This window comes from Camelus ferus, chromosome 8 (assembly GCF_009834535.1).
Source record: "Camelus ferus isolate YT-003-E chromosome 8, BCGSAC_Cfer_1.0, whole genome shotgun sequence".
Taxonomy (NCBI): Eukaryota; Metazoa; Chordata; class Mammalia; order Artiodactyla; family Camelidae; genus Camelus; species Camelus ferus.
In genome coordinates, this window is record NC_045703.1 from 23525738 (window position 1) to 23552429 (window position 26692).

General features: G+C 41.5%; 2 protein-coding genes across 3 annotated transcripts; both read left to right on the forward strand.

Annotated features, from left to right (window-relative positions):
- The first annotated feature begins 2217 nt into the window (after positions 1-2217).
- On the forward strand, positions 2218-15696 carry SMIM8 (small integral membrane protein 8). 2 transcript variants are annotated; one of them, XR_004321845.1, is made up of 5 exons: positions 2218-2333; positions 5433-5584; positions 7286-7502; positions 13980-14074; positions 15661-15696. XR_004321845.1 is itself a non-coding variant. In XM_032484563.1 (3 exons), exons 2-3 carry the CDS (start codon positions 5450-5452, stop codon positions 7442-7444), a joined length of 294 nt encoding a protein of 97 aa, XP_032340454.1. In that variant the 5' UTR covers positions 2219-2333; positions 5433-5449; the 3' UTR covers positions 7445-8528. The 2 variants fall into 2 exon arrangements, 1 of the variants encoding a protein (XP_032340454.1); XM_032484563.1 differs by lacking the exons at positions 13980-14074; positions 15661-15696 and having other exon boundaries at positions 2219-2333; positions 7286-8528.
- C8H6orf163 (chromosome 8 C6orf163 homolog) lies at positions 8683-26656 on the forward strand. The gene is made up of 5 exons (XM_032484564.1): positions 8683-10683; positions 13980-14074; positions 15661-15768; positions 20357-20559; positions 26159-26656. The coding sequence occupies exons 1-5, from the start codon at positions 10536-10538 to the stop codon at positions 26586-26588; spliced, it is 984 nt and encodes a 327-aa protein (XP_032340455.1). The 5' UTR covers positions 8683-10535; the 3' UTR covers positions 26589-26656.
- Positions 26657-26692: the final 36 nt, after the last annotated feature.

Genomic DNA, 26692 nt, shown 5'->3' on the forward strand with positions numbered 1-26692 from the left:
ACATGTATCTTTTGTAAATTTGAATGCATTTTCCCCGAGATGAACCTTTGTTCTATGCAGCTGATCCCATCAAATATAAAATCTCCTAATCCTAGCAAATACCAGATCTCCTGTTAAATGTTATTAAATATTGATGGTGCTATTTAAAATGAGGATTATAAAAGCTGTATTCAGACTGGCGTCATTCTTCCAAGTAATGTCTTAAAAGCGTCATAAACTGGAAAGAACTATCGTCTATTCATATCATTTGTGTTGTATTCATATCCATGAAATTGACAAGGCCTTTAGGCTTTTCTGTGTTGTCTTTACCCACAGTTTATGCTCCTTTTTTTTTTTTTTTTGCAGGTTCTTAGTCCTTATTCTTTTATTTGATCACTTTGGATAATCATGAAGGTAAAAGTGCTTTTGTTTACATAGTAATATTTGGCATTTAACTCATTAGTGAAGAGAACCCTAAGGGATAAGAAGAACATGTGGGTATGTTGATCACATAACACAACAAAGCTTTGCGGCTCTCAGTTGTTCTGTGTTTACTACACAGCCTTCCCACCCCCACCCACTCTTGGAGAGACTTTTGTGTCTGATATGTAGGCCTTTTGGCTGATTTTGTGGGCAACTTCCCCGCAACCCAGCTTTAATGGTGGAATTGACGACACACAACATTGTGGAAGTTTAAGGTGTACAAGTGTTGATCTGATACACTTATATATTGCAAAATGATTACCATCATAGCATTAGCTAACACTTGCATCACATCACATGATTACTATTTATTTTCTGTGTTAAGAACATTTAAGATTTGCTCTCTTAGCAACTTTCAAGTACACAGTACGGTATTATTAACTCTCATTACTACGGTTACATCCCCAGAACTTACTCATCTTATAACCCGAAGCTTGCACTCTTTGACCAACATCTCCACATTTCCTCTACCCGCTGTCAACCCCTGGTAATCACCATTCTACTCTTCGTTTCTTTGTGTTTCTCTTTTTTAGATTCCACATATAGGTGAGATCATACAGTATTTGTCTTTTCTGGTCTGACTTACTTCACTTAGCATAATGCTCTCAAGGTCCGTCATGTCATCGAAAATGACCTCCTTTTGCATGGCTGAATAGTATATTTATATATGTATATCACGTCTTCTTTATCCATTTAACCATTGAAATACACTTAGGTTGTTTCCATACTTCAGCTATTGTAAAAATGCTGTAATGAACATTATAGGGTACGGGTATCTTTTTGGGACAGTGATTTCACAAACTTTAGCTATATATCCAAAAGTGGGATTGCTGTATCATATGGTAGTTCTATTTTTAATTTCTTGGGGAACCTCCATACAGTTTTCCATAGTGGCCGCACCAATCTACATACCCACCAACTGTGCATGAGGGTTCTCTTTTCTGCACATCCTTGCCAACACTTGTTATCTTGTCTTTTAGATGATAAACATTCTAACAGGTGTGAGGTAATATCTCATTGTGCTTTTGATTTGCATTTTCCTAATGATTAATGATGTCAAACACCTTTTCACACTACAGATTTTTAATTAAAATTTAACTTATTTGTCAGAAGACTGCTTTCTAATACTAGATGTCAATGAACTTTTAAAAATTAAACATCAAATTAAAATTAATTTGTCTTGAGAGAACCAGTTTTAAATTCAAAATCCATTTGCCAAAGCTTTACATAAATCCATGCCAAAATCTGGACACCTGATACTCTGTTTCATTTATTTTAACACAACCTGTATTCCAACAAACTTCAATGTCAGCAAAGTATGCAAACCGGCATCCGTATCTATTCTTATTGCAACCGTAGCCACACAAATCTTGCACATGGAGTCTCAAGGCACTAATAGAGTGGCAGAGCATTAACCGTACATCTGACTGTGCCCCTAAAATGGGACTAGGAGGAGACCAGGTCCAAGCTTTCTTTAGCAAATCAGAAAGCTTCCCTCTTCCACTAAATACATTTATGTAGTTTGAGGTGATGTCTCCTTTCATTTATAGAAAACACACATACGAAACTGGAAAGTAATCTGAACCTAGGAGGCTGAAAATTCAAGGTAAAAAAAAAAGGAGGAAACCAATCACCCCCGCCCTGCTCCTTGTAAACTCCAGCTGGCCAATCCCGCAGGCAGGCAGGAGGGACTGGGAAGTGGAAGAGCGGCGCTGGCCGGGTCCCCGCTGCCTCCGCGCGTCTGCGCCGCGGTCTCCGGGCTGTAGGGGCCGCTGTGGCGCAGAGCCGGCGGGCGCGCTGAGCCGCTCTCTCCTGCTGGAGGAGACGAGGCGGAGCGCCGCGAAGGCGGAGAGAAGGTGACCCCGCGGCGGGTGAGTGGCCGAACAGGGGTGGCGGGGCCGTGGGCCTGCGGGTGGGGACAGGGCGGCTGCCCCACCGCGCGCTTGACTCTTGCCTTGGCGGGCCCGGTTGCCCAAATGCGCCGAACTCGGCGGTGTTCTCTCGGGCCCGAGTCCTGCCACTCTGTGGGCGCCCCGAGCCAGGGCACGGAGGCCTCTGACCCCACGGGGCGCCTTTCCCGCCCCTTGCATCCCAGAGCCTGGTCCTGCCCCATCTATGGGCACCTCCACCCCCAAGAACCCTCCCGTCTCCTGGACGGTTTTTTGGTATCCCATCTCACCAAACTCCTACTTAGGGGAAAATGGTTTTGTAATTGTTTTCACCTGAGATGCCTCTTTCCTTTTTAGCTGTTAACGGACTTGTGTTCCCCCTGCAACACAATGTCTGGAACTTAATTGCGTGCAGTTTCTTTTTTCTGGAGGCTTTTAAAAATCTGTAAGTAAGCTGTGGGGCAGGTAGCACAATATGGGGAGGGGAGGAGAGCGGACCCAAATAATTCCTTCCAGCCCTCAGATAGTCTGCAACCTCCATTGTCAAATCCTTTCTCCTTTGTTTAGGTACAATACATTCAAGAGATGGAAAGGTACTTTAATAGCTTTTTTTTTTTTCTTTTTAACATTAAAAACAACAAATGCAGTGGGGAAGGTATAGCTCAAGTGGTGGAGTGCATGCTTAGCATGCAGGAAGTCCTGGGTTCAATCCCCAGTAACTCCTCTAAAAAATAAATAAACGTAATTACACCCCTCAAAATAAATAAAACAACAAATGCAGAATTCATTTTTAAAATTTAAATGATAACAGTTGTATGTTTCTTAAAGCTTGTAATAATTTATATGCCTTATTGATTTAGGAGTAGGGTAGGTTGGAGAGGTGGACTAGGGGCAGGCTGGAAATTGAGAGACCTGGATTAGCTCACTCTCCCATCAGCAAAAACAGACTCTTTGGGTTTAGATTTTTTTGTTTAAAAAAGGAGATTGGCCTCGATGGTGAAGATGACCACCTGAGGAGAATTCAGGAGGGAGAAAAATAGGAAATAGTCTGTGCTCTGGATTCTGGCCCTAGGTAGTTAAGACGCATATCTAAAGAATCATTTCAGTGAGCCCAGACTCTTGCATCTTTCCATACGTGGAAAAGCGCAAAAATAAGTAACTTGAGATGTCTGTTTTTTTGCGATTAGCAGTAATCTTTTGATGCTCAACTAACTACATTTTTTTCCCCCAGCAAAAAGTCCTTTATATTCTGGCTCCTTATTTACCTCTTCAGAGCAGTTCCTCGGAGTTGTCTGAGAGGCTGTCTTCCAGGGTGTAGTTCTTAGTAAGGTCCCCAAATAAAATTTACCTCACAACGTTTAGGTTGTGCGTGTTTCTTCAGTCAACAGTTTCAAGAAGTTTGTGCAACATATGGGCATATGAATGGACTGCTGATTCAGCAGAAAACTTTGGATTTTTTTTTTTTGGCCAACCTTAGGCATGATAAGTTTCAAACAAGTGTATGCCTGCTGAACAAATTTTAGGCATATTATGGAATTGTTTCAGAAGTTGTCAGTAGTGAAAAAAAAATCACTGTTCCAGCACAGAAAATTAGTGATTTGAATATAGTTGAAATTACAAACAAAAAAGAACAATTCTAGTTACAGCTTGAATGATGTTTTAAATGCTGATGAAATAAGTATTTTACCAGTTGTTACTTCATATACTTTGTGTCCAGGGTAGACTTTGTAAAGGAGGTAAACAGAGATTGACTACTGCTCTGTTGTGCTGTGATGCATGCTTGGAGGGAAAAGATGAGAACGTTGTCATTGGCAAGTCTGCTGACCCCCAGGGCTTCAGAAACCCTCATTTGCTCCCCTGTGATTATGAAGCCAATACACATACCCAGAGGAGGCGAGGTTATTTAATGAAGGGCTGAGAATGGTTGGCCAGGGGATGGAAGGAGTGAAATGCAGTATCCTCTCCCTGAGGGACAGCTGCTCTGCCCACAACACACTCCTGTGCTCAGATAGTGCATATGCTGAGTTTTTCCCATTGAACATTTAGTCTTTTTCAAAAACTTGAAAAAAACTAAACTGATTTTCTCCATAAGAAATAGTGTTACAAAAATAATTGCTTTTATAAAGACTATGTAAAATGAAAGACTTAAAGAATACTTGAATGAACAAAGCCCCAAAGAGTGTTTAAATGTGAGTGTTTGACCTTATCGTACCATAGGGTTCAGCATTTCCCCTGAAGAATTTTATTGTCAATTTCAGCCTTTCTTTGGAAGATTTCTTTCCCCACCTGCTCTCTTCCAACCTTCCCCTCTCTCACACCCCTCCCTAGGAATATGCTTTTGTCTAATAATATCTAGAAGAGAAAAATATTCATAAAATGTTGATACTGCAGCTGGGAGGACCAGAAGCCAAAGACATACTTGGATAGGATAGATTTAGAGTAATTAAGAGAAAGAAGGATATTAGGATTAAGGAGGTAGCAGAGCACTTGTTCCCAGAGTGGCCGACAGGCAAGAGGGGAGTGAGGACAGACAGCTGCTGCCCCTTCCTGCCTGGTTCCAGTGCTGAGGGGGCGGCGGATGAGTGGGAAGGGGAGGTGAGACAGGAGTGGATCTGTAGGAGAAATTGAGCAAAGGAACGCTCGCACTTCTCTCAGATGGGTGTCCTGGCGGGGCTGTTGGAAGGTGAGGATGGAAAGAATGGAAGGAAATAAAAGTGTGACTAACCCTCTGGCCACTCCCACCCACAGTACCCTCTGCATAGAACAAGATGCATTGTGACTCAGACCAAAAAAACAAGTGTTCCAGGCTCTGGGCGCAGTAGGAAAGCAACATTTGGGTACCTCACTAGCTTGTTCTAAGAGATGAAAAGTAAAAATAACCATTTCCCCCAACAAAACTTAAAGCGCCACTTAGAAGGTTTGTGTTATACAAAGTAATAAAATAATTGACAGTTTCTTTTGGTGTATATCTGGACTGGAATTTTAAAAAGGAATGAATACAGGATTTTTTAAAAACCGTTATCCAAAAAAAAAAAAAATAATAATCTTGAAGGGAAAAAGAGTCTCTTATTTTATTTTTAGGTACTAAATAAATCAAGATGTCTTCGGCACCTGAGCCTCCAGCCTTTAAAAAGGAGACACCCAAGGAGAAAGACTTTGGAAACCCAGGGCTCAGAGGGGTCCGCACCACAACTTTATTTCGAGCTGTGAATCCAGAGCTCTTTATTAAACCTGTAAGAAATACATCCAGGATAAGAATTTATGTGTAATTTAACAAGGCTGTCAGAAATCTTATTTTCCTGTATCATTGGATTTTATAATGGAAACTTTATGTTAACTAAAAGACCTCTTTGTGAATAAAAGGCAGGTGGAAAGAAAATCTTTTATATATATTTTTTAATTGTTGTATTATTTAATTGTTTTATTTTGATGGGGGTGGGGGAGATAATTAGGTTTATTTATTTTTAGAGGAGGTGCTGGGGATTGAACCCAGGACCTCGCGCATGCTAAGCACACACTCTACCATTTGAGCTATATCCTCCCCCAAGGAAAATCTTAAATACTGTTTAACTAAATATACATGTAAAACTAATTATTTTGAGAGCATTTGAGAATTTTAATGGAAAATGGTTGGATTTTAATGGATCAGCTTCTCAAATACCTGTTTAAAATTTTATTTTAATAGCTGCATTAATTTTAATGAAATTTTTATCATTTCCTCATGTGCTATTGAGTAAACAGGACCTTCCATTGAAACAAAACAATGAAAATCTGAGCATTCTTACAGTCTACAATTCCAGGCTTTATTAATATTTTAACCTATGGGATATTGCAAACATTTCTTGAAAAATTTCAAAACATGCTTTTGTACACTGTTAGGGAGTTACCGATATTTTTGGAGCAAATTATTGAGTATATTTGACTTGACATATTTTATTTTTAAATAAATGTAAATCAAATCAAATCATTATAAAATGTACTTAAATATAATGATTAGAATTTTAGTAACATAGTTGCCAGTATAAACTATTTGTAAGTTAAATAGTTCAATTTAACAATCAAATCATTAAATCAAGGTAGAATGTTTTAAAAACTTTGAACTAATGTGTTCTTTCAATTGCCAAATACATTTCAGGAATTGCAGATTTAAACTGCTCTGTGTTTGTGGCCTTTCTCAGGTGTCCATCCAAGTGAAAAAATTTGACCTTTATTTTTTTGATGATTAAGATCTGAAATAATAGTAATACAACAGGTATGGTGACAGAAGCAAAAAGAAAAAACAGACAAACTTAAAAAGCTTTAAAAAAAAATATTCAAAGCTACATCACTGTACCTCTTAGGGTCTTGGATTTTTCAGCAGCAAATCAAGGTTATCATAACAGCATATCTGTTGTAATCACTAAATTTCTTGAATAGAGTAAGTTCCCAGAGAAGAGTGTATCCGTTTTGCTGTACCTTTTTATGACACAAAAGGCTTTCTGCTAATTATCTGTAACTCAGGTGAGAATAGCATGTATACTTCGTTCCTCACTTCCTAATAAAATTAACTAATTTAAGATTTGCAAATGGGAACCTTGGGTCCAGAGAAATTAAGCAACTTTTCCACATCACACAGATAGCACTGAAAACTGAGCGCTGGACCAATTTCCAGGCCTCTAGTTCCCCCTGTGCTTCTCCCAGGCTCCCCTTCCTGAAGGTGAAGGTGGGAGATGTCCTGGCTGTGGAGAGGAGGGGCAAGAGTCTTGTACGGTCTTTATCAGGAGTCGAATTAATTGAATAGAAAACTGAGTAAATTATTATAAATGAAAATATTGCCATAGGAATGCCAGTGTGGTAATAAAGACATGGCAGATGAACAGGGAACCAAGACAGATACTTGAGTCTCCTCAAATGATTAGTCTTAATGAGGCCTTATCATTTGTTTTCTTTGACAGAACAAACCCGTAATGGCTTTTGGGTTGATAACCCTTTCCCTTTGCGTGGCGTATATTGGTTATCTACATGCAACACAAGAGAATAAGAAGGACCTCTATGAAGCTGTTGACAGTGAGGGGCACAGTTACATGAGGAGGAGAACGTCTAAGTGGGATTAGCAGTGCTGGTGACTGCGGACGGAGCTGCATGGCAGGGCTCTGAAATCTTCCACTCAAGGTTATGCCCGCACAAAAGCATGTTTCTTGTTCCGGGATTTGCTAGTAAGGGAGCAGGGTGGCACTTACAGCCGGACCTCTGGAGTGAGTGTTGTCCTATAGTCGTTGCCTCGTTCTTTTTCCACAGAAAGAGCTTCACAATATTTTCTTTTATTAAATCCTCTTATAAAAGTGCCAGGAGAATGGAAGTCATTTTCATGAATTAAATTTGCATAGTATTTTAAGGGGAATTGTGCATTTACAACTGTCTTGAGGGTTTTAGTTTGTTTTGCTATTTGCAAAGACTATTCATTTTACACCTGGCATGGGACCTATATTTGAAGAAGAAATAATGGTAAATTATTGTAAAGCCTTCATTTAAAAGCAAATCGTTTTTACAGGGTCACAAATCATATATATAGTTTGATTTTTCATTTCAGCTAATTTTGGCCCAGAATTTTATTACAATTGAAGAGATGCTGATACTCCCACACACCTGTTAAAGATTAAATGAGCGAATAACCTAAAGTAATTGGAGCTTTTCTTTTTTTTTTTTTTTAAGTATGTTATACTGAGGCTTGATGTTTTTATTTGACTACAACTAAATGTTATCTATTTTGGTTTTTGTAAATTAATGTTAAAGTGATATTATAAACATAAGACCAAGAGTTCTTGTAGTTATTTAAAAATAACTACTCAGATAAGAAAAGAAGGTCTCCTTACTGTCCTGGGTTTACCTCATGTAATTTAACTCTTCCTGATGAGGGTTCTAGACCTGTTTCACTTCTAGATATTTGCCCCATTCTCCAAATCATTGGAATTAGAGTTCAGTAATAAATCTCACCTTTGAAGTTTTGTTTCATATATTTTTAACAAGTAATAATAATTGTACAGGCAGAGTTTATCATGATGTAAGTTTTTAATTTCTAGTGCTTTATGGTGGTTTTGCAAGAAACATGAAAATGTAATTATGTCTGATTTGTAGATATAAGAGCTTAGCTAACTGAGTTATCTACATGCAACTAAATTAAATCTTTACTACTGAACCCTAAATTTCTTTGCTATGTTTCTCTATATAGTGCACTTCATATAGTTTAAAATGCACTCAGGTGGTATAAAATGCCTTTTAAAATATTATCTTTTGCTGTTGGCTGTTACAGAACTAGAATTCTTCTGTTTTCAACTTGTGCATTTAATGTCACATTGTCATCCTTAGAGTCCTACTAGTCAACAAAATAAGTTGCTATTTGGTGGGGGGAGATTTTAGGGGAACTATCAGAGACTATTGCAGCAAAGAAGGGCAGCAGGAACTGGACAGAGGGCAGCCTTAAGCCACGTGAACACGTGTGACTGGTCCAGGGTAGCAGAAGATTCAGCAGGGCACCCAGCTGTGAAAAATTGCACAGGGGAAGAATCACATTGAATTTTAGAAACAGGTAACCTGACTGCGATACTGTTTATGAGGTGGTTACAAATCACATAGCACAGTCTTCCTGTGTGCAGTGTCACCGGCTGCCTGGCTGTGTGCTGTCTAAAGGAAAAGGCCACTGACAGAGTCAGTTGTCTAAGAAGGGGGTGCTCAGGGCGGGATACTGACAGCATTTTTGGAATCTGGGTTTAAGGGGTAGAAGGAGTGTCTTTCAATGCAAGAATCTGGCTGAAATTGGGCAAATTTAGTAACGTAGTCGATGAGGTCTTGAAGCAAGTTTTGATAAGCAAACTATTGATAAGCAGCAAGTGACCTCTGCCCAGGGAAGTAATCTTTTCTCATAGAAGAGCAATTTTTCTAGAGGAGAAAGCAGGTCAGTAGATAAGTTGGTTTTCAAGAATTTCTTGATGTAAACAGTGAATTTATTTATTGTTATATAGCCTTACCTTCTGTAGGATAACCCACCTATCCCAGGCACCAAGAGGGTTCTTGAGATTTAAAATGGTTCAGGACTTCCCATTTTAAAGCAGGGACAACAAATGAGTTAACTGTGATTTTAAAAACAAAGCTTTGTAATTTTGAGTGTTAACTTAATGAAAGTAATTTTTCCTTTAAGATACTGTGATATTTCCCAGTTTTATTGCCATGGCACAAAAGCATCACACATATAGATAACTTGAAAAAAATTAAACTCCCTCTTTTCCTGGCCTAAAGGAAATCAATCTGTTAAATAAACCATTTAAAAGAAAGTGTAGTAGGCTGAATAACACTACTCTCTCCCCACACCACCTGGAGACACTTGGCTCCTGATCCCTAGAGCCTGGGAATGTGTTACATTTGATGGCAAGAGGGACTTGAGAGATGTGATAAAGTGATGAATTTTGAGATGGGGAGATTATCCTTTATCTGGGAGAGCCTCATATAATCACAAAGGTCCTTATAAGAGGGTGACAGATGATCAGAGGAAGAAGTGATGTCACCATGAGTGGGAGAAAGGCAACATTGATGGGAGCCCATGGACCAAGGAATGTGAGCAGCCTCTGGAAGCTGGAAAAGGCAAGGAAACAGATTCTCCCCTGAAACCTCCAGAAGGTACCAGTGCTGCATACACCTTAATTTTAGCCCGGTAAGACTCATTTTGGACTTCTGACCTCTAGAACTCCAAGAGAATGAACTTGTATTGTTTTAAATCACTGACTGTGTGGTCATTTGTTAAAGCAGCAATAGGAAACTAATACAGCAAGTGTCTGGGAAATGAACAGCTGTACCATGCTCCCTCTTGTTATTTCTGGTTGCTTTTATGAGCAAAGCTTGTCTTGCCTAGCAACAGTTGCTAAGTAAGTTAACAGTGTAATCTAGAGTCTGGGAGGGAGCACCTGCTCAGATCTTCCCAAACCCAGTGCCCACACCTCATATGGCAGAGGCTTTCGGTACCGCTCTCTGATGTTAGGCATGTAACCACTCCCTCGTCATGGAGAATCACTTCATCCTTGTCAGCCTCTAGCATTGTCCTAAAACCTTGAACCTCTTCCAGCTTTCTTAAACTTCTAGCTTTTCTTCAAACTCCTTTTTCTGTTCTTAAGAGTGTTTTAACTGTACATAGTAAAAGATACTTCAAATCTAATTATGATCAGAACTCCGAATTACACAAGCTTTGTTTGCTGTGCTGTTTGTAATAAAATAATTCCACCAGCCCCTTTTGGGGAAACCTTCAAACGGATCCATGAATATAAGCCATTTAAGACACGCTTTTACACTCACAAAGATATACTGGGTAAGTGACTTTGCTGTTTCCCTTTGTTCTAAATTTTCATAGCTTTGTATGTCTTTCTTCCTGTTAGATAGACTTTTATTGGCTCTCCTGATTAAAGCTGCCTGTCCTGCAGGGGTGCCTGTTTGACATGAGAAGGATATGGGTTGAAATCTGGCTTTTCTTACTACTTATGTGCCCTGGACAGGATACTTAGCCTCTTTGCATATGAGTTTCCTTATATGTCAATAAGGATGTTAATACTTATCTTGCAGGTATGTTATGAGGCTTTAATGAAATATTTGTCCCTAGTCTAAAGCCTGGCACATAATAATAACTGGGAGTTGTTTTTGCCCTTGCCCATACACATGGGAGAGGAAATATCTCTAAGTAACACCTTAATAAATGGTTGAAAGAAACTATAGTCTTTATTAGTAGCTGGTGACATGAAAGTAGATAGATACAGATGACATGAGAATAGGTACTATTAGTGCACTTCTAATAAGCAGATCAAGTTGTGATTACACATTTCCTTCTCTCCTCATTCCTGTCAGATATTTTCAGTGTGACTTTAAGCCTTAGAAGTGTTTTCTAAGGACTTTCAAAATGCTTCTCTGATCCTTTCTTCCTCTGCTGTGTTAAATGAGTGGTGATTAAATTTCACTTCTGATCTTTGAAAACATAAGAAGCTAGAGAGTAGAGAACTTTAGTTTTGGAAAAACTAAAATGCAGAGGAGATCAAATTGGGATCTTCCCTTAAAAATATCAGTACCAAAGCTGATTACTGATTTTTAACTTTGAATAGATGCTCAGTATGACTTATTCATTATAACCTCTAAATGAACTTTTTACACCCAGAACAACGGATCTCAATTTTTAGATATACTTCTATCGATTGATTCCTTATGCCTTCTAGGATATCTGAATCCAAACATTAAGTGTGTAAATTAAAGCATATTGTATAAATGCTAACGAGTTTTGCGTAGGGCAATAGTTCTCAACCCAGCAGTGTCCTACAGAGCTTTTAAATCCACAGTCTCATTGGATGTAATACTAATCTAACGCAGACCCACTAAATTAGAATGTTCACAATCAGGCCTCAGCACATGTGTGTGTGTTTTAATTTTTAAATATTTTAAAACGTATTTTAATAGATTTTTATTTGGAAATAGATGAAGGCTGACAAGTTTTAAAAATAGAACAGAGTTCCCAGGTACCCCTCATCCAGCTTCTCTCATTGACGTCTTACATGACGCTGGTGCATTGTCAAAACCAGGAGACTGGGGTTGGAACAATACTATTAATTCAGGTGCAGACCTTACATGCACTTTTTCTCCTTGGTGTATAGTTTTATGAAATGTATCACATATGTGGATTCAGGTAACTATCACCCACAACCAGAACATAGAAATGTTTCTTCACTATAAAGAAGTTGCCTCATGTTATCTCTTAACGCCCCATAACTCGAAACTCTACTCGGTTCTCCATCACTGTAATTGTAGCCCTTTAAGAATGTCATAGAAATAGAATCCGACAGATGTAACGCTTTGAAACTGTCTTTTTTCACTTGGCATACTACCCTTGAGATCCATCTGTGGTGTTCTTTGTGTGCATAGTTTGTTCCTTTTTCAGCGTGTGCATTTTTAGAAAGCTGTGCAGGGATCCTGCTGTACAATCAGGGTTGAGCACAACTAGTATAAAGTAGTGGGACTTCAGTATAAAAAAAAGGTAATAGCAGCCTACACTTGTATCACGTCTTTACGAAGCACAACACGTTGATGGTCCCTGCTTCGTCACATTTCTTCCCAGATCTTTCATAATTATGCCCACACAACTCAGCCTGTGCAATACGTGTCCACCCCTCTCATGGTATTCACTGCCTTATGTTTTTAGACTCATTGATAATCTAGTAGCAAAGACTCTCAGTGGCACCAAGCGTGGACTTTCAGTTGCAGGTGACAAGAACACCACTCAGACTAGATTGTATAAAAGGGAATTTCTCGATCCTTTTAACAGAGAAACCCCAGGGGGACCTGGCACCAGGGCTGTAAATCTGTCCACACCCGCTCTCTTAGTGAGCTGGCTTAATCCTTTACTACTGCGGCCAGGCTTGCTCCAGCAGCTGAGAAAGGAGTAGAAGTAGCTTCCAACAACTCTAATCACCTAACACCTCCAGCTTAGAGACCTTAGAGGAAGAAGAGCCATGTTCTCCTTACAGCCATCTCTAAAATCCTCCAGCATGTGCCCAATCCTGGGTCATTTAATGGGGCCTGGAGGATGGGGATAATGTGCTGGACCAAGCAGGTTGGCTGTTGCAATTGGCAGTCCCAGAGGAGGTGAGAGAGAGTTCTTGAGGAAGATGGGTCCTGTTCCCAGAGGGGCAGAAAAGGTGTTGGTCAGACAAACATGTATGTCCCCAGTGTCTTATCTGTGTTTATTACCAAGTGAGGCACCACGAGAGATGTACTACAGTTTGAGATGTGATTTGTAATTTTAATTTTAGGAAGTTGGTCATCAAGACCTAATCACACAGTTAATAATTCAGTGCATCTAAGATGTGAGCAATGAATGGAGCAAAGACTAATTACTGTCATAGTTTGAATTGGAGATAAAGATCACGGTGTGTGTGATGTCAGCACTCAGAGGGCTCTCATCCCCACGCAGGTCGTGAGCCGCCTCTCACAATCCACTCCGGCAGGAGAAGTTGGAGAAAGGCCTGGGCCCAGCTTAGTGAGCTCAGTCCAGCTCTGTCCCCAGCTCTCTGATAGCATGTGGTCCTTGAACCTCCTCAGGCTTTTATTTTCTTGCTTGGGTGGAGAGGATAATATGAGGATATTATTAGCTGGAAATTAAATGAGATCATTGCTAAAGAAGTGCTAAACTCCTGCCTCTTAACTCACTCCACAACTGAAGCAGCTAACTCCATGAAGACCTACACACTAAAGAGACACACAGCTTATTAAAGAAAGCATTCTGCTGCTGCCTTCCTGGTGGTGGTTAACACCAGCACCAAGAGTGGAGCAGGGAGAGAGGAGCTGGACTCACCACTCTGTGGGTACAGTGTGTACTCCTTTCTGCCACTTTACTCCCCCAGCTGCCTCCATGTGGACCGGAGGTGATGAATCCGGGCCTAACAGTGCCATGAGTTCCTTCCTAACCATTAGGGAAAAGCCTACCCCTCTGCCTGAATCTTTTAAGATTGACATCTCCTAAAGAGTATATCTCAGATGACTCCAATAAAAAAAAACTCAATAACAGTGAAAAGGAAAGCCAAGAAACAGTCTGTGGATATTTATCATTTGTTTTCTTCAAATACACAGATATCGGGACAGATATCCTGAATAAGGAAGAGCAGTTTCAGGAGGCTGTGCTCAAAGAACGTATTGCAAAAGCAGAAGCTGAAATACGGGCTCAGGTAAAAGAGGTTGGAAGTCGACCTAAATGCATCTTTCCAATTTTTTGACTTCAGAGTTGTCAGAAATGGTCAAGTCAGGCAGAACTGACTTTGAATGCTGGCTCTCTGTGGGACCCTGGGAAAGTTCTTCAATTCTGTTGTCTTGGCTTCTTCAAATGTAAAACAGAAACAGTAATACTCACGCTATGGAATTGTTGAGAGGGTTTGATGAAATAACATGCCCACATAGAGCACGTGCTTAAGATGAAGCAGGCATTGTCAGGAGCTTACTTCTGTTTCTTTTTCTTTTCTTTCTTTCTTTTTCTTTTTTTTTTTTTTTTGGTTTGTTTATTTGTTTTGAGGGAGGATGTAATTAGGTTTATCTATTTATCTATTTCAATGGAGGCACTGGGGATTGAACCCAGGACTTTGTGCATGCTAGTTATGCACTTTGCCACTGAGCTATACCCTCCCCGCTATGAGCTTCCTTCTAAATTGCCCCTATGTGTGGATGACTCCTGTGCCTTTATTCTCATTGGATTAAAACTTTTCTAAGAAGACATTCTTGTTAATTGTTTATTATTGCTTCATATTTAACATGTAGACCATCCATTTGTGCAGTGTGTAGTACCCTTAACTGCCTGTTGTCCCCAAATGCTGCATCATAGCTGACTCCTTTTCACCCTCTCTCCCTGCTCCCCTTTACTGCAGAGTCCTTTACGCCTGGTCCACATGACTACTGAGGGCCATAAGGCAATTCGAGTGTGTTGGGGCTCATGGTCAGATCCCAGACACTGAAGAGAAGCAGGATCTTCATCCTCCAACCCCTATTTCCTCCAGCCGGAGGGAGAACACCATACATGACTTCCTAAAGAGAATCAGCGTCCCCTGAGAGCAGGGCAAGCCACAGCGCTTAAACATTATTTCTCGGTCTCTCTATAAAATAGACACCATAGCAAAGAGTGTTGGAATTATCTGGTATTAGTCCCAGCAAGAGCTTGGTATGAAAGTACTTTGAAGGTACAAAATGCTCCAAGGCAAAGGGTAATACGTATAAAATCTTAGTAGTCATTTCTCCTTATCAATAATAATAAAATGGAAATTGATTGTGAACTGTTACTTATGTACCCTAATACAATGGAATGCTTTTGTGAATAATCTGCCACTTAAGTATATCGAATGCTTTCTCTTCAAATAAGATAATGAAACGTCTTTCTGAAGACATGGTACAGGGGATCTGGGATGGTACTAAGCCTCCCTTCGCAGCAATTTCTAGCTTTGGCATTTTTCCACTTCTCTGTATTTTCCAGATTTTCTGCAATTAGCATACATTACTTTCATAGTCAATCAAGCAAGAAATAAAGTGCCAAAGAAAAAGACAACCCAGCAGCCTACAGTAAAGCTCTCATTAGCAATTCCTGAAACAGTGATATTAGTCAAGGCTTGGGCTGAGTTACAGCATCTCTGGCCGAGGCAGCCAGTTTGCAAAGGGAGGTTTGAGATGGAATGGAGCCAGTAATCAGGGGATCCACAGTGGTTGTTCATTTTCATTAAACATAAAAAACTTGACATATTAATAAATAAATGGACTCCTCTTTCTTTCCAAGGCTGATGAACGCCAAAGACAAGCAGTGAAGAAAGCCCTCAAAGAAGCAAAGGACATGTACAAAATGAGAATTCAGGTCCTGGAAGAAGAACATCAAAAAGATTTACAGGTTTTTATAGTGGCTTGTTCGTTGTCTTTTTAGACGTGCTTATGATAGTAGAAAGCTCTGGCAGGGGAATGGGAGAAGAAGACAATCATACTTAAAAGTCTAGGTGGGTGTTTTATGGAGGTGGGTTGGGAGGTCTGTGATTTTCATGGAAGAGATGCTGGACTCCATGGTGGCAGTGATACATGGATGCAGGAGAATCCCTTTGACATGATGAACCCAAATCTTTATGAGGTTCCAAGGCACGAAGGAGCCACCTGTACCTGGCGGACCCCACATCTCCTGCCACTGGCTCTTCCCTCTTCTCACCACCCTTCTGGGTCCTCGAACCTGTCCGCACCATACTCTTTCATGCCTTGGGGACTTTGCTGGAATGTTCTTCCTGCATGTCATTAGACATCAAACATCTCTGGTCAAGGGAAGCCTTACCCAACAGCCCTGCCCCCATGCCCTGTCCTTGTCACCTCATCCTCTTTCCTGGCAGTCACCACCCATCACTGGGATCAGTAAATAGACTGGAGGATGACTCATTATGTCTGATGGCCACATGCCTGCAGCCTCCAAGAGACGTGTCTGTCTTGCTACCACCCTTGTCCCAGTGCCAGTACGGTGCCTTGAGTTCGTAACTGCAAAAGCGGAGGCTGAACAGAGGAAGCAGGCTCCTCTCTCCCTTCTTCTGGGCTCTCTGATTGTATCCTTTTTCCTAAATTTCCTAAACAGTGCTGAGAGGGACCCCCGAGCTGTTTCTCAAGTATTTCCTGCAGGACCAGAGGTCATCAAATGAGGGGAACATTTTCTAACCTGTAACCTGTTTAAGTACATGGCTCTAGGTAATTAGCAAAATTAGGCCAGGCAGAGGCCCAGGCCTTTACACAGCTGAGTTCAAAATCTCCTCAAAGGAAAAAGATGCAGAACTCTTCACGTGTGGGCCTTGGGAGGGACAGGACAAGACACAGTGCCGGCGTGATGATTCATGGGCAGAAGCTGGAGGGAAAGTGGCAGACATCTGACCCCATGTTTGGCCTCATTTAATAAGAACATAACTAACAAACAGTTCAGGGACCACAGGCCCATCTGGCCCTTGTTTCAGCCATGAGCACCTGCCATTTCTCAGATCTGTACTAGATGAGATTAAAGGGACTGTCCTTGTCCTCGGAAAACTTGCTGGCAGGAAAGGGAGTCCACCCCAGGGCTCCTACAGGATGGTGGGGCCCTCCCTGCTTGGCTCCAGTGACCATGGTCCCTGAGGGCGGCTGTGGTGTCCCACTGCCCGTCCCTGCTTTCAGTTCCAGATGTGAGGGACATTTACAGCACATTGGACAGGCCTGCCAGTCAGCTAGCAGGTACCAGAATGGCCATTCTGGTTCTTGAATAGTAAAATATTTCTCTATTGGTTCATAAATAACCACTCCCTAAGCCTCCGAACACCTTCGTCACCCTGGACCTCCCCCAACCCAGCACTTTGAAGGGTCATCCGTTTCCATTGGTGTGGGGCTCTGGGACCCTGCCCAAAGCTTCAGCCAGAGGTGACACAGTTTGAATGTCACTCCTGTTATTAGCATGTAGTGATACAAGGACAACTTAGATATGATGCCCGTTTCAAGGATGTCACATCCTAGTCTTATTTTAAGTAATTTGACTTACCTCATATAGTCTTTGGGTACAATTGGTGCACGTAGTGTTAAAATAAAAGTCCTAAGAAAATTTAAAGGGGAAAAGTTAGAGGGAAAAGTCTCAGAAACTTTTTCTATGTAGTGGAGTGATTTGTCAAAGATTTGTCAAAGAGGGATGCGTAGGGTTATTTCAGCTGTAGGGTACCAGGACATAGACATGAGTAGTTCCTCAAGGGGTGTCTTGAACCTCCTACCTTAGCATCTACTTAGCTGCAGGTTCCTGGGCCCCACCTGACCTACAGAATCAATGGCAGTGTTTGTAACCAGCAGCCCATGTGATTCTTACACCTGTTAAAATTTGAGATTATAGAGAGCAAAAAGCCAAGTTCTTCTAGAACCAAATAGCATTACACTCTGATACATAGATATCACTAGGCATGGCTCTCCTGTGATGTTAAGAATTTGGGGTAAGTCTCAGGTACTTGCTGTTAAATAAAGTTACAAGGTCTCATCCAGTGGAGAGCTAGTATTTTGAAAAGGTGCTCATATTTTCTTGTTCAAATACGGTAATATAAATAGTAAATGATAAAATGGAATCTAAGGGAAAACTAGAGTAGGAGGTACAATGAAGTCAGATGTGAATCTAAAACTTAAAAATATATGTATACCACAAGGTCCTGTGCAGTTATCATTAGTTGGGCCCTGAGCTTTCTGGCAGTCAGCACAGTAAGGAAAATGCCATGAATCACCACGTCCATAAGGTCAAAACAAATCAGGCACTCAGATGGCCCAGACCTTCCTGCATCTGAGACCTGAGGGAAGCTTCTCCTGAGGGAGACGTTGTGTAGTAAATGCCTATCAAACATCCACACAGTACACACGATGGCTTTCCTGAGGCTATCTCTCATTTCAAACTAGGGGCTGATTCACTCAAAATGCATTTCAGTTAAAGTAATTTAACTGGAAGACTTTCCATTGAAGAAGAAAACTGCCAAACAGTAGGTCGTTGAATGATTTCTGTAGCTTTAAATATGTGTTGGACATACTATGTGAGGCAGTAAAGTGATTTCGGTTTTATGGAATCATTACATAAAAGAGGGATTGGGTTTAAGTCTCTGAATCCTAGTTCAGCTGCCAGTCAAATTAAAAGGGCTGGGCTGTCATTTTAAAAATCTGTGATTCAAATAGAAATGTATTATGATAATACTTCATCTATCTAGGGCTCAACCATGTGGCAATCTCAGTTGCTGAAAATGTACTTGAAATAATCTGTAAGAAGTTAAAATACCCACTGAGAAGTTAAGTAACAGCCTCTGACTACAAGATAGGGACTCTGGCTTATTACCCATAGCAGACCCTCTCCTTTCCCCAGTCAGTGATGGTCTCCGGGAGACGGGGAGCAGGTGGGAAGCCGTGAGTCAGGGAAAGAGGGAGGAACCTCACCATACTGTCTTGTAAGATTGTATGGGGTTTCTGGAATGAAAATAAACTGATGGATCTCTGGAAAGACCCTCGCATCACAGCCAGCAATGAAGTGAGAAGCTGGCAGGCGAGAATCCTGCTTTCAGTTCCTGGATCTTTTTTTTTTTTTAATTTTGTTTTATTGCAGTTATAGTTGATTTACAATATTGTGTTAGTTTCAAGCATGTAGCAAAGTGATATATATGTATATATATGAAATATATATGAAAAATATATATGTTCTTTTTCAGATTCTTCTCTATTATAGTTTATTACAAGCTATTGAATATAGTTCCCTATGCCATTCTTCCTCCATGTGAAATAACTTAGTTTCTTTGTATTCTCCCATTATTTCTAAAATAGAGATACAAATTTACCTTTACATGAGAGTTCTGAAACTCCTGGACGGCATTAATCGCTCCTCCTTTCTGGCACGTGTTTCTGTGGCAGGATTAGGTTGTTGGTCTCCTCCGCTAGGCAGTGGATCCGAAGACAGGGATTCTAGCCTCTTCCTGCTTGTAGCGCTGGTCCGAGCACTGTGCCTGCAAGCCGAGCTGTCAGTGGGCATTTCCAAGGATGCAGGGTATTTTTTGTGAGCCTGTTTCCCTCAAGTCCTGGTTTGACAAGTGCCACCTCTCTTTACTTGGCTGAAGCCTCCACAGGTCCTTATATCCTGGAGTGGTGGAGCCCTGTTCCTGTTGCCTCTGGAAATAAGGAAGGGCCCCTCAACGTGAATGAGCTGGAATGGTCAAGAATGACAGTGGGGACTGGCAGGCAGGCTCCTGTGACTGCAGTCCTGTGCTGCCCGAGCCTCAGGCCCCCTCCTACCCAGGAGACTCTCATGAGGCATAGCCATTATTTTGGCCATCTTCCAGGACTGATTTCCTAAAGCAGCACAATTTTATGTATTTCCAATCACAGATATAATAGAACACTCAAAAATATTTGGGCAATCAAGAAAAAAATACCTGTAACCTAATTCCTTTTCTTCTTGCACATTCCTTTCCAGTAGTATCTGTACTCATACTTAGGCTAGATTGTCTCTGGCTTACCTAGCATCGTCATAAATGAAACCTTTCCATATAGTGTACACTCTTCTTCTTTTTCTTTTCAATAGTCATATAGTATTCCATATTACAGATTTCCATTCCAGTTTTTTTCACATTTTTTCTGTATTCCTTTACTTTTAAAAAATTAATTTTTTATTGAATGCAGGGTTCTTTAAATTCTATAGTGCTTTACTATTTTCAGAAGTTTCACACACATGATTTCATACGATCCCATAACTCTTTTCCACCCATCTTGTCCCTCTCCCTCCCCTCTCCCCACCAGTAACCCTTCAGGTTTGATCTCTAGATCTGTGAGTCTGCTTTTTTTACACACTCTTTTCAAATCATCAAGGCTTAACCAGTGTACCTTCCATCGGGTAGGTTAATTACGACTTGAGTAACCTTTTAGTGTGCTTTTTCAAACCCTCAGAGCTGTAACATCTAAACCTAGTTTGCCTGTTGCTGTAGAAAATGGCAGCTAAGACCAAGATCGAGTTACATCAGAACATGGAGGACGAGCTGCAGCGGGAACACTTGGCTGCCGAGCAGCGCATGGTGCACAGGATCCAGCGGGTCATGATGGAATGCCACTGCGAGAAGGTCCAGGCCGTGCAGGAGGCCCGGGCGGAGGAGAGGCGGGCGGCCCAGGAGGAGATCCAGGCCCAGAGAAGGTACTCGAGGCAGCATGTCTGCAAAGCAGCATCTCTCTCTGTCCAGGTCACCCTGGGGAAAGGCGTAAGATCGAGGCACATAGGTGGATATTTCTCAGTTTTTGTGTTTTTGCATTTTTATTATGGCATATATTAAACATAGAAAACCATATGCAATATGTTGTAGAATGTGTGTATGTGTGTGTGTTTAAAAAAAATAATACTACTAATACTCAAGGATCTCCCAGCCCTCTGAAAGGACAGAAAATTGCTAACCCTTCTGATACACTGTGTTCATCCTCAATCACAATTCTTTCCTCTTTCTTCTCTCAAGTAATAACTGTTGTCCTCAAAATTGTGTTTTACTCTGTCTCCAGCTTTAGGTGAGGAGAGGAATAAAGAAATATTTTTCCACACACACATAAAAGTTAATCTCCACATGCCGTAACCCATATCGTACACTATCGTGGATGTGTTATTTGGGTCTTTTTCTTATTACACAGTCATAATGCTCTAAATGAAGTTGACATATGGAAACATATACAGTACAAATTGCTAAGTCACTGCTTCCTACCCACTCCCTGCATCTGGAAGACAATCACTTTATTTTTATTATTATTTTTTTAATGGAGGTACTCAGGATTGAACCCAAGACCTCGTGCATGCTAAGTACATGCTGTACCACTGAGCTGTACCCTCCCCCACCAATCACTTTAAATAATGGGGTCTATATCCTTCCATGCCCTGTTGATGTGTTTACAGCCTTATATATGTGCATAATCATAAATAATTTTTACATAAATTGGATCATATTTATATGTGTGTGGGTGAAAAATACCAACCATTTTATATGTGTAATGAACATTTGATGGAATTGGCTAGTTTTAACAGGATGGCAGTCAGGACCCTAGTGATTATCAGGACCAGGAGAAAACCTCAGCTGCCAGTTATGAAGTGAGTGACCTGCCCAAGCTCAGGGAGCTGCTGCAGCAGAGCCCAGACTGAAACCTCTGTGTTGAGCGTCCTGGTCTAGGTCTTGTCTCTTGCTTTGCTGCCTGAGTTAACAAGCAGATCTATTGGTATATAGTTAACAGATAAACTCATCCTCGTCAGAGCTGTTTAGAACAGGGCCAAAGGTAAAATCCTGTAGGAGGTGCGGGTAAATAGGAGTGGGGCCATTTCTGTGGTACCTGCCTTCTTGCACAGGCTGTCAGTCATTGTTGAGGTCAAGGAGAAGGTTCAAGAAGGCAGTAACTCCCTAGTGAGTTGTGGTCCAAAGCAGTAGAAGGTGGGACTCCCTCTCCCTCTGCTCCCTACCCTTTGTCTGCAGGAGCTCTGTCCTGAAGGAACCTCTGGGCCCACACACACCTGCAGCCTCCTGCCCCCTCCTTCGCTCTTTTGCTTTTTTCCCCCTTGGGCCCTTCCCTCCATGAGGTTCCAGTTGGAAGATTTTCGGTGGCCACCTTTCACTGAACTGGTTGACTTAAGATTAGGGGGATGCCATGCCTGTTGTTTGAGTTTATCCAACTAGAATGTCCATTTTGTTCATTGTTGTGTCCCTAGTGCCTGGAAGAGAGCCTGGCCCGTGGTAGGCGATCTTTAAATATTTATCAAAGGTTCAAATTTGTTCCAGTCAGCTGAAACCACGCTGCAGCACACCAGATCTCATTTCTAGACATTGCTAGATTTGAGTACTCTTTAGAGCCTTTGCAGAAACTAATATATGGAGAAGGGCCACTGTTTAGAATTCCACTGTTGATCTCTTATTTGGCTATGAACTTTCACTCAAGACTTAAGAATTCAGAACACTGACGTATTATGACACATTTGTTAAATGCTCAGAAAACTTTTTTTGTAGATTGAGGTGATTAAATTCTAAACAGGTTATCTAGGAGACCTTGTACTCTTAAAGTTAAAAAAGAAATGAATTCTTTGCCTGGAAAGGTTCTAAGTGTTTTCTAGCCCAAGGCAGAGGCGTAAGTGGAGTGGGTGCTCAGGAGTTGGTGGTCGTGGCTGTAATTCCTGATGACAGTGACCCTGTATTCAACACCAGCACATGCAAGGCCCTTTGTGTGCTTCCCATTGAGTCCTCACATTGCTTCCTAGGGGATTCAGTCATCCTCCATAGCTTCAGATGAACACTCTGAGTCATAGAGAGAGACTAAGCAACCTGCCCCAAGTTCATGGGGAGAGGAGGTCACAGACCATGTGAACCTTGGTCTGTATGATGCCAAAGCTTGTGACCTTCCATTGTGCTATCCAGTACCCTCTGTGGATGTGGTCCTGAGCTCGAGCACAGAAGAATAAGGCTCTTTTCTCAATGTTATGTGAAGTAACTGAAGCAGGGCAGTCCATGTGAGCAAGGCTAGATGGGTTTGTGCAAAGAACACATGGGGGCTGGAGGAGTTCTCAGTCCTGGGAGGATCAAGCTAAGAGTGTGTGGACTGTGTGGTGAGGTGGGTGTCTTGGAGGAAGTTGGTGTTGGGTTGGATCTTAGAGAGAAGGGTGGAGGTCCCATTTGGGAAAGACTGAAAAGAGTGGGAACAGCATGAGCAAACACATGGAGGGGGAAGGTAGGAGTAGAATGAGGCGGAGCCTGGGGAAGTTGGGTGTGTTAATACCCCTGAGATAAAAATCTGCCGCTGAAGGTTGGCTCCTGGGGATGCTCCCCCCAACCTGTATGACGCCTGCAGCCCCAGCTCAGGGTATCACTGATCCTCCTCCTGTGACCAGGTGCAGTAGGTTCCCAGTGTCTCAGGTAGAACATCAGGATATATTTTCCTTATAAACAAAATGGCTTTAGCTGGTTAAAATAGTGCTAAGTATCCTGTAGTTTGAGTGAAAAACAGATTTGCTCACCAGGCAAACGATTGACTGTGTCCAACGTTGCTCCTGAACATTTGATGAATTTGGGGACAGATCCCTTCATAATTTAGGAATCACCCCTGGAGAAATGAAGTGATGATTTTTACTGAACCAACACTGGGGCAGATAACTGGGGAAAATTGGAAAGGACACTCCGAAAAATACCAGATCCTTTTAGCAAGAAGAGATTTTGATAGTAAGGAGTTTCAAGGGGGCTGTCATGGAGGGTGGGAACTGGTCATTCAAGGTACACTTTGTTTGGCAGATGTACCTGAGATCAGCTCCGGTGAGGCCTCCTAGTCAGCCCCCCAGATGGACACCTCTGTGTGGGTCCAGAGAAAGCCAGGCCGCCCTGGAAGGCAGCCCCCACCTGCTGGTGACAGAGCTGTGACTCTAGAGGAGTGTAGCTTCCTCTTTGGGGATTTGGGGCTGCCTCAAGGAAGCTCCTTCCAATTCTTTCTGATCTAAGCCCTGGGGCTCTGATCAATACCTTAACAGTCTCACCAACAGCCTGAAGGTTTTATAAAACATAGGACTGAATCCTAAGACTGTGTGTAGATGCACCTTGTGAACTCTGTCTATGCCTCTGTTCTCCTGTGATGCAGGCTGAGAATTGGGAAGTTGGTTCTGATTCCTCTTCTTTCTGTAGCCCCTAAATCCTGGCATGTGTGACTTTGTACTGTTTCTTGGATTTATTCCTTTCTCTCCCTCTTCCTATCCCTTTCTCTTTCATCATTTAATTTAGACCCTAATCATTGTATGCTCAGAATATTACAAAATTGTACAAATTGATCTCTCTACTTCACCCAACCTACTCAGATTCAGATAGTGTCAGAATAACAGTTCTAAAATGTTATTTTCATTGTGTTGCCCTCCTGATAAAAAATGTCTAGTGATCTCTTACACTATTGAAGCAGGTACTGTTTTCTGTTGAAGGGCAGGCACTCTCCCACTTGCTCAGTTGTGTGACATTGAACAAGAACTAAATCCCTAAGCCTCACTGTCCTCACCTGATACATGGGAATAATAAGAGGTAATAAAAAAGAAATAGTACCAGCTTCAGTGGTGAAAATTAAATGAGATAGACTGCATGTGAAGTGCTTAGCACAGTCCCTAAGACACAGTTCATACTCAGCAAATGTTAACCCTTGTTATTAATAGTGGTTATGGCCTAGCTGGTGGGAAGGGGAATGAGGAAAAGCGGCACAGCAGCTGGGGAGGCTAACGACCGATGGTGTTTACCCCAAGGTTGGGGAGGTTTATCGGATTTGAAAGTCAAGTTCAAAGAACCAGAGACAGTCTTGGAGGACAGGCGTGAGGGCAGGTGGTCAGTCTTGGAAAGACCGTATTAGACTAGGGGGCACAGAAAGAAGGATTCTTATAACCATACATACTTGAATTCCACATTTGTAGGTTTTAAATTCTCAAATCTTTAGAGGCTCTGCTCAAACGAGGTTGTCAGGAGACACCCACCAGGCATGTACCCTGGGGCCACGAGCTTTCGCCAGGGACCCAGACTGCCTTGGGTTGTAGTGCTCTACTTGTTCTGCCATTTTTTCTGATTAAGTGGAGCTGAGCTAGTTACTTAACCTCTCTGAGCCTCAGTTTCCTCATCTGTAAAATTGACCTAATAATAGCACTGCCTCATAAACTTGTTTGAGGAATCATTGAGTTAGTGTATGCACGGAATCTCATCAGTCTGCCTGGCGCATGGTGAGAATTTACTATGGTTTGCTGCTGTAAATTATATATAATTATATACATTGTAACAGGTCTGTGAATGCAGTGGTTCTCAAAGGATGGTCCTAGAACCCCTCAGAGTCCCTGAGACTCTTTCAGGGGGTCCCCGAAGTCAAAGCTATTTTCTTAATAATAATAAGATGTTATTTGCCTTTTCACTTTCATTATCTCATGAGTATATAGTGGCATTTTCCAGGGTTTTATGATATGTGATAGATAGCTCAACAGATGGAAACGATACAAAAATCTAGCTTTTTTTCCTGTTAAGCCAGACAGTAAAGAGTTTTGCCAAAAATGTAAAATGATGCCACTTTTCTCACCAAAAGTTTTTTTGATTTAGAAAATATAGTTTTCAGAAAAGGTAAGTTTTTTACATTAACATTGAGTAGATTTATTGATACTTCATGTGACTTTACAAGTGTATTTTAAATGTCCGACTTTTTAGTTTCTAAAACTGTTAGGGTCACTAGAAATAACCCATATAAACAAAAGATCTTTGGGTTTCTTGGTCATTTTAAGAGTGAAAAGTGGTTCTTAGACCAAAAAGTTTGAGACTGCTGCTGTCAGAGTATCGCTCAGGTAGAATCAAGATTAGAGTTAAACTCAGCCTGTGAGTAAGGTTTCCTCCCCTCTGGCCAAAGGTAAGTAGCTGTGTTGATATACAGAAATACTTTCTCTAGGGGTTTGGAACCCTGACCCGATTTCTTCATTTTTTAAGAACTGTACATTCATATTCTTCCGACTCAGATCCCTGAAGTTAGCATCAGACACTAGACCAGTGGCCTCACCCTAGCCCACAGTGGGGAAGTCCATGTGCTACTTCCATGCTCTAGAAAGTGTCTTTTTGATTGTTACCGTCTAATCCAAAAGCTCATCTCTGCCAGCCTGACTCAGACTGGTGACTCATATAAACAACGCAGTCATTTCTCATACGTCTGTGGTGAGAGACAAAGTCTTTTTGTTTTCAGCAGCTAATCCATCTAATATTAATTCAACCCATATGGGTTTTTTGTAGAAAGGCCTTGGAGGAGTTTGTGGATACTGGTGTCACGGTTGTTAAGGATCAGAAGAATGTGAGCCAACTGATAAAGCGGAAAGAGCATGAAATGAATGCCTACTACTGCATGGCTCAGAGGCAGGAGCACGAGGAGGTGCAGGCAGTGCTTCAGGAGGCCGAGAAGACACATCAGGCCGCCCTTGGAAACGTGACGGATAAACTGGTCAGCACGCAGGGGGAGCTGCTGTCCATAGCGAAACAGCTGGGAATTATGACAAATTGGAAAGATTTCCTGGAGGAGGAGTTACAGGAAACGAGGGCAGCATTTCAAAAATACATCAATTATACGTTTCCTAAGCTCTCGCCGGGGCATGCAGATTTCCTTCTGCCCGAAAGAAAGAAAACACCTTCCAGTCTTATTCCTCAGGAGAATGAAACAACTCTTTGACTAGAAGTCTTTGTCTGAAATTTCACTACAAAAGGCATTGTTCTAAAGACTAAATAAATTCACTCAAAGACCATTTGTTGACCCCCGGGTTATATACAGGAACT

Coding starts and splice junctions, on each gene's coding strand:
- C8H6orf163 (XM_032484564.1), top strand. CDS start 10,536: ATGATCAGAACTCCGAATTACACAAGCTTTGTTTGCTGTGCTGTTTGT. Junction 15,769..20,356: donor AACATCAAAAAGATTTACAG/GTTTTTATAGTG, acceptor CTGTTGCTGTAG/AAAATGGCAGCTAAGACCAA. Junction 20,560..26,158: donor GAGATCCAGGCCCAGAGAAG/GTACTCGAGGCA, acceptor GGTTTTTTGTAG/AAAGGCCTTGGAGGAGTTTG.
- SMIM8 (XM_032484563.1), top strand. CDS start 5,450: ATGTCTTCGGCACCTGAGCCTCCAGCCTTTAAAAAGGAGACACCCAAG. Junction 5,585..7,285: donor CAGAGCTCTTTATTAAACCT/GTAAGAAATACA, acceptor TTTCTTTGACAG/AACAAACCCGTAATGGCTTT.